At 39.2% G+C, this 8,064-nt stretch overlaps 1 protein-coding gene across 1 annotated transcript in view; it reads left to right on the forward strand.

Moving 5' to 3' along the window:
* Window positions 1–8,064, forward strand: part of LOC101853124 (sigma non-opioid intracellular receptor 1) — a 12,898-nt gene that overhangs the window by 4,058 nt on the left and 776 nt on the right. Inside the window, exons 2-4 of the mRNA XM_005109009.3 lie at window positions 4,856–4,942; window positions 5,653–5,778; window positions 6,754–6,846. Coding sequence (XP_005109066.1) covers window positions 4,856–4,942; window positions 5,653–5,778; window positions 6,754–6,846 — 306 coding nt within the window. The remainder of the gene's footprint in view (window positions 1–4,855; window positions 4,943–5,652; window positions 5,779–6,753; window positions 6,847–8,064) is intronic.

The following is an 8,064-nucleotide window of genomic DNA, read 5'->3' on the forward strand; positions in this document are numbered from 1 at the left end:
GACCATAATTTGACGTTTTGAAATTTTAAAAGGACGGAAATTTTTTTCTTGAAAATATAAGTAGTAGTTAAAGTTTTAGTGGCTATAGGCCTATTAATGTGTATATATTGCTGCAAAAAAATATGTGCCCTTTGACCCCAAAACCAGTGCCTCCTTGAGCAGGAGGGAAAGTAAAAACTTGCCTGATTTTTAAATAATTTTATTGCAGGGTAGGCCTACTGATTGTGTAGAGTAGTGACAGCTGGGTACTCTCTTCTTGTGCATAATCATTTTCTAGTTTCCTTTTGGGAGATTTTGTCTCTGTGGAAAAGGCTGATGAAAAATATTCTCTTTGAGTCCAAAATTATTACAAAATATTATTGTAACACTCGTGTTCCATAGAATTATGAGTGCATTTTGTTCTTACTCCCTTTCTATTTTTAGTGCCTTCAAAGTTATTTTTACATTAGAATAAGAAGATGCAGTTAGTTGAAGAAAGACTGTGTTACTTTGTATACTCACACAGTTTAACTATTATTAAGATTTTGGAGGGTTTGGATCATTTAGGGTTCATGTTAAGCCCAAAGCATATAACTTAACGAAAACGATGATGATAAAAGTTGAGACGCAGATTCTAATGGTAACCCTTAAATTTTAATTGAAAAAGTACCTCTAAGCTTTTAAAGTAATTGTATAAAAAGCCCTCAATTTTGAATTTTTCGCTGCTACTGCAACTCCCATACTGTGCCATATGATACTAAACTTGTGTAAAAAGCCATATGTCACGTAGCAGTAGAATAAGGGGCTAGTCAATTTTTGGGCATGTGGAGTAACTAATATAATGATCTTTAAGCTTGTTTGTTTAAAACTGTTTTTCCAACAAAAAAATACAGATATCTCTTGATAGAAGTCGAGATATTTGCGATTGAAGGATGTGGGAGTCGCCCGGTTTCTGAGGTTAAATTATCGATAAAATGGCTACCAAAGTTTGTGGATTTCCAAAGCTTGAGAGTCCATGAAAACGGGAAATTTACTTTTGCCGTGTCTTGAATCAATGTTTGTCAGTAAATCCACACAAAAAATGTGATCAGTCCATGAAAACGGGAAATTTACTTTTGCCGTGTCTTGAATCAATGTTTGTCAGTAAATCCACACAAAAAATGTGATTGCCTCACATATTTTACCTTAGAGTTTTGTCTTTCCTTCTCCTCTGTCTTCCAAAATTTTTGCGCTTTAGAGAAATGAGAAGATTCAATGGAAATGTCAAAGATGAGTTTTTCGTAGAGAAGTGAGAAAACCCAGTGCCAGTGATGTCATACAGCAGGTGCTGTGTGTGTGCTCAGCTGTTGGCTTAGAGCTGTAGAGCGTGGCCTGCTGAGTGTGGTGAGGAAGATTTACATTGGCTATCCTAGTGTTGGCTTAGAGCTGTAGAGCGTGGCCTGCTGAGTGTGGTGAGGAAGATTTACATTGGCTATCCTAGTGTCACTCTACACACAGTGTGTACTTCTGTCGATGTGTTGGTGATAAATATCTAGGCTAACCGTGTGCTGGAGATGCCTCTCTCTGGCCTGGAATGGACACATGATGTGTGTTCCCTTTGTCTCTTTATCTTCTGTTTCGCTATCTTGTTGCTCCTTAACTTGATCATTTGAATTATTTGAGGAATTGCTTGGGAATGATAAGACTTTATTACTTTATAATCCTTTTTGAGATTCTTTTTATTTTAGAAATTTTATACGTGCATTTCAATATTCATTTTAAAAATAATTTATAGTAGAGGGTTTTACGGCGCTCACAACTGCATAAGGTCATATGAGCGCCTAGGGGTGGATGTTAACAGAGAAGTCTTTACAGGGAATCAGACTTACACTGCTCACCTCTCTAGCTTCAACAGCAAAAGGTCTGCTTCGACTTTCAAGGCACCCCAAAATAGCAGGTCACAAGAGAGTGACAAACATACAAAAGAAGTAGAGGAAAATGACAATAGTAAGGATCAGGAAAGAAAAAGCAGCAGTTCCCTGTTGTAGATCAGGCACAGTTATGAGCGTAACATGAGTCAGCCCATTTACAATATTACTATGCTTGAACAAGAAATGTCGCCCCTTTGAGAATGGCCTAAAGACACTCCAGTCAGTAGCACTGCCCCAGGGGGGTTTTCAATATTCATCTAATAGTTTTTTATACAAAGACAAAGAATAAAAAATTGGTGATTTTGTAAAAATGTAGCCACCCAAGTCTGGTGATAGTGGCAAACAAAGAGCTCCCTGGTTGCTTTACTGAGGTGATGTGATAACACTCCTTTTAAAACACTTATGGTCTTTCTTTCAAAATGTACAGGCTGGTGAAATCGTAATGCACACAAAATATCTTTCTCCTCTTTCATCTATAAATTTAAACAATGTTGCAAACAAAATTTGTCTATTTACAGTTAGTCATTTGAATGAAGTCTACAATGATGCTACCACAAAATCTTTTGTCTAGCAAAATTGGCATTTTTAGGATTATTTTTCCTGAGGCCATAGAAATATGATACTGCTATAATATCGATCACAGAGAAAGTGAAAATAATAGCTAAATGCGTATCATATATGGGTATTCCATCCACAGCTGTGGTGTGATGTATAGAGAAAAAAAGGAAACAATATTCCTTTAACTTTTTTCTTTCCATCGGAAAATTGATGTAGAATGTAATATTATTATATAATCAATGTTTCTGTATTTTTTGTTGCTGTCCATGTTTTTTGGCGGGTTTTTAGGGGGGGTTTTTTTGGTAAGTGTTTTACGGCGCTGGCAACTGCATAAGGTCATATGAGCGTGCAGGACACATTAAACTTTTTCAGTTGGTAGGAAATTTTGAATTTTGCCAGGGTGGCGGCCGAAGCCTAATCTTATTGATTTTAGACCACCAAGGGATCTTTAACTTGCGCAACTTGCACACGGGCCCTCCGAGATTTTTTGCCCTTGTCCGAGAAGGCTAGGTGTAGATCTTTCCTACCAGAAGATCAGGGGTGTGGCTGAAAGACAGAAGTAAGAAGGAGCCAAGGAGTAGCAGTAGAAAGGCTGCAGAAAGAGTGAGGAGCCCAGAGGAGGGGGTGAGGGGGTGGGGGAAGAAAGAGGAGAAGAAAGCAGACGACGGAACATTATTAGAGAGCAGGAAAGGAGGCGAAAGGAGACAATTTTAGAGAAGAAAATGTTTGGATGGCAACCCAGATCCGAACCCGGGACCTTTGAATGAGAGGCCAACACCTTAACCTCTAGACCACGAGAGCCCCCTGTCCATGTTTATGGCATTACTGTTGCTCAAGTGTCGGAATAGTCCGCAGTGTTCTGTTTAGCTGATTGTCCAGATTCAAGGTACTTTAGCCCCCTGCTGCATTTACTGCAGCGTGGCATGTATTCATTTTCCTGCTGTAAGTCGCAGAAAGCTCAGGAAACATGTCATGTTGAGTTGGCTAAATCTGTAATTGATCATGTTGCGTAAATTTGATCCTGGTTTATCATTTTTTCCCCTGATGATACAATTGACCAGATCTATTAATTGATTGTGTTGCATGTACCGTTGAACCTGCCATGACATCCACTAGTGTAATATTGCCACCAGTACAAACGACCACCTTCCATTTCCACCCTTGCGTTTTTTCTATATTATTTGTGTAAAATGGTCACCTGTCCAACGCGACCACGGCCACTTTATTTTATCAACGCAGAGTCAAATTTACCTGCCTGAGGAGGCCAGGTGTGGTTTCGCACCACCCGATGTGTTGTCTTAGTATTTTAATTGGCCCCTGACGCTGTGGACGAGCTGTTGTAATCCATTCACCTGTTGTTATTGCTAGTCCCTCCAATGAAATGTTTACCCAAGTTGACCAATAGGTGACAATAAATTTTCAACTGCTGTTGAGGGAAACGTGTAATCCGTCATAACCTATAAGCCCGGCCCACAACTTATACACAAATCGTATGTGAGGTGACTTGTCTCTGTCTTGTTTATCTTATCTGTAACAAAGTAACAATGGACATTAACGTGTTCTTGTGACAGAAACGTTACTCGTTCTTCAAGCGATGGCGACCCATTGTTTGTTTTACCATGGCACTTGGTCTTCATCGTCTTACATTTGGTTATTTTACTCGTTCGCAAAATCAACAACTGAAAAAAAAAAGCTAAGCAAAAAACAAAACTAACAAAAGACCTTTCTGACCTCCTCCTGTCTCTCTTTTTTTTTTCAAAATCAAGCAAAAACCCTTTTAAATTCGCCTTTCGGTAGTCCTAAGCCTGAGATCAGCCCTGGTTAAGATCTTAGAAGGGAATGGTTTGTTTTCTTCATTTTGATCAGTCCTGCCAAAGACGGCCACCTGTGTTATTCGACCACTTTCCTCTCTCCTTGACAATGGATGGCCGTTTTATACAGGTTCGACTGTATGTGATCCTTGTTTATAACGTTTTCCCTACTGGCGCAGCTCCCTTCTCGGTAAATCGGGTCAGTGCCAGTGTGCTCGTCTGTGTCACGCTCTAGTGAAATTAGTTACTTTGTTCTTATTGTCTCTTTTAGATTCTCATGAACTGATGTCTAATATTACCATGGAAATTTGTTTGGAAATCTAAAACACCATTATTAATGTTAAAGAGATTATGTATCTCATATATGTATCAAAATGTGAAAGACTCTTTGACTATGACATGCATTGAGCAATTTACGTTCAGAAAATGAAAATTCTATTATTAAAATATATCTCTCTCTGTTATTTGTCTGTCAACATTAAACTATCATACTGTACTGTACCTCTTTTTTCTCAACTCAAACCACACAAAATTAACGCTGCGCTTGGGACATCATGTTTAACGTTTGAGTTCTAAAAATTGTTTTATCTCTTTCAGGTACAGCCTCCAAAAAGTCGATAGAGGTGGCTTTTGGCCATGTTGTGGAAGATTTGAGGGTGAAGTACAAGGGACACATACTTCCTGGTATGTGCTCAGGGTTTTTTAAATCTTAATTTATTTATCTATTTTTATTCAAGGTTTTTCTAAGGCCCCTATTAACACAATTTAGATCATTTAGGAGGCGGGCTTCCTACCCTATACATGTCAGGGCCAACCCTGGCTGAAAGGAATACAACATTTCAGTGGAAAGACCGAGATACTCAATAAAAATTCTCCTCACTTTGGAATTGAACTCTGGTCTTCTGTGTGATTGTGTGCGACAGCGAAGCACCTTAACGCTACACCATAGATGCCCATTGCGGACATATTTTTTTTGACTCATGCGCGCAATTTTCAAAGGTGAAATGAATTTTACTAAGAATTAAATGATGATGCATAAACCTTTAGAAAATGATGCGTTTCATTGACCTACATGATATTTTAAATTTAAATCTATCTTCTACTCCTGTATCTATTTATTATTTCCTTCCCATCTCTTATGTATATATATATATATATCTCTTCACTTGCTCTTTTTCTTTCTCCCCCTCTCCTTTCCCACCCCCTCCTCTCTCTCTCTCTCTCTCTGTCTCTCTGTCTCTGTCTCTCTCTCTCTCTGTCTCTCTCTGTCTCTCTCTCTCTCTCTCTCTCTCTCTCTCTTTCTCTCTCTGTCTTTATCTCTCTCTCATTCTGAGTGTTGATTTTGTATAGCGTTCATGTTCTCTGATTTCCCCCCCCCCCCCCCATGTGGCCAGACGAAGACCTTCAGTGGGTGTTTGTGAACGCCGGGGGCTGGATGGGCAGCATGTGTCTGCTCCACGCCTCCCTCACCGAGTACGTGCTCTTGTTTGGCACCGCTGTGGACACCACTGGACATTCAGGTCAGTCTGTGACACTTTCCTTTTTTATTCTCCCCCTGCTTCTTCTTCTTCTTGTTCTTGTTCATCTTCTTGTTCTTGTTCTTGTTCTTGTTCTTGTTCTCCTCCTCCTCCTCCTCCTCCTCCTCCTCCTCCTTCTTCCTCTTCCTCTTCTTCTTCTTCTTCTCCTCCTCCTCCCAAAAAATATTACTTGATAATTGAGTGTTTTTTTAGTGAGCTGTGGTTATATTATAAGGGTTGTATTTTAAAATTTTCTTTTGTAAGCATTGTTTCTGCTGCCAAAGTCTGTTGTTGCTTTTGTTATACTTAGAGACTGCCAAAGTCTGTCTGTGTGGGTGGTTGGCGGGTGCTCTGGTGTGGTTTGCTTCTTTTTTCCTATCAAACATCTGTCGTCCTTATCTCTCCTGCTTCTTTTTTGTGTATGTTACTCTCTTGTAACACCTATTCTTCGGCACTTATATGACCTTATTGTGTTGCAAGTGCTGTAAAACTCTTACACTAAAACTAAAATTAAGTCTGTCTGTTGTTGCTTTTATGAGACTTAATGCTGGAGTCCACTGAAGCATAAAAAATTTCAAGTGCCTTTAGGCTATTCCCAAAGGGGGGACATTAACCTGTTCTTTATGCACAGTAGAATTGTAAATGAGCTGATTCATCAATGTCATGCTCAAAACTGTGCCTGAACTGCAACAGGGAACTGCTGCTTTTTCTATCCTAATCCTTATGATCGTCATTTTTCCTCTACTTCTTTTGTATGTTTGTCACACTCTTGTGAACTGCTATTTCCAGGATGCCTTGATAGTCGAAACAGACTTTGTGCTGTTGAAGCTAGAAAGGTGAGCAGATTTAGTCTGATACCCTGTAAGGACTTCTCTGTTGACATCCACCCCTTGGTGCTCATATGAACTTATGTAGTTGCGAGCGCTGTTAAAACTCTACTAAGACAAATAATGATAAAAAGTTTCTTTCTTGCATCAGGTCGCTACTGGGCCAACATTACGGACACTGTGCTCACCGGCACGTTTTACCAGTGGCAGGAAGGCTCTTTGAAGAGAGTGGTCTACAAACCAGGTCAGTGTGTTGTGTTTATCTGTGTGTTGTGTTTGTTTGTGTGTTTGAGAGGAAGATGGGTGGTTGGCGGGTGCTCTGGTGTGGTTTACTCCTTCTTTCCTATCAAACATCTATCGTCCTTATCTCCCCTCCTTCTTTTTTGTGTATGTTACTCTCTTGTAACACCTCTATTCTTCGGCATTTATATTAAATGACCTTATTGTGTTGCAAGTGCCGTAAAACTCTTACTAAAAATAAAACTAAAAACCAGGTAAGTGCTTGCAACTAACCATGGGTGGTTTAGCTGGCTACATTGTGGGGAGTAACCAGCAAGTGCCGTAAAACTCTTACTAAAAATAAAACTAAAAACCAGGTAAGTGCTTGCAACTGTGTTTGTATGTTGTGTTTGTTTGTGTGTGTTTGAGAGGAAGGGAGCGCGCATGTACAGACAAAATCTTGATGACTAATATTTAATTTTTCTCCAGCTCCACTGCTGTCCGGGAGAGTTTGAAAAATCGTTTTATTTTTAGGCATCAATGGGTGGGCAGATTTAGGAGGACAGCACTATGCTGGTAGCAAAGGACAGAAGAAATGACAGGTTTTTCACCATTCAGCTTGTGGAGACTTTGTCTTAATGTAAGTTCCAAAATCCTGGATAAGGGAGATAATCTAAAATATCGTACATTTATATATTTTTCAAAAATCCGTTTAAAAGAAACTTTCTTTACAAAATGATAAGGTGAAAACTGCAACTCTATCTGGAAACGATTACTGCTTCCAACGAGCCAGTTTTGTTGTGGTACAGTGTAGGCAAGTGATTTATATTTCTCCCATTATAGTTGTGACTATCGGAAAATTATTAAGTAGAAGGGCATATATGGATCCAAAGCGGGTGACAGTGACAATTCTGACATGATCAAAATTTGGTTAATGGAGATCTTTGAGAGTCGAAAAAAAAATTAAATCTGACCTGTTTCTGTCTGTTGCCTCATGAACTGTATTTTCAAATATCCTCGTGGGTGGTTGGTGGGTGCTCTGGTGTGGTTTGCTCCTTCTTTCCTATTATACATCTGTTGCTTTTATCTCTCCTCTTTTTTTTGTTTTTGTTATTTTCTTATAACACCTCTAATCTTCTGCACTTATATGACCTAATGTGTTGCAAGTGCCGTAAAACTCTTACTAAAACTAAAATATCCTCTCCTCACACACACACACTCACACAAACACACACACACATGT

This window comes from Aplysia californica, unplaced genomic scaffold (genome assembly GCF_000002075.1).
Source record: "Aplysia californica isolate F4 #8 unplaced genomic scaffold, AplCal3.0 scaffold00742, whole genome shotgun sequence".
In the NCBI taxonomy this organism is placed as follows: domain Eukaryota; kingdom Metazoa; phylum Mollusca; class Gastropoda; order Aplysiida; family Aplysiidae; genus Aplysia; species Aplysia californica.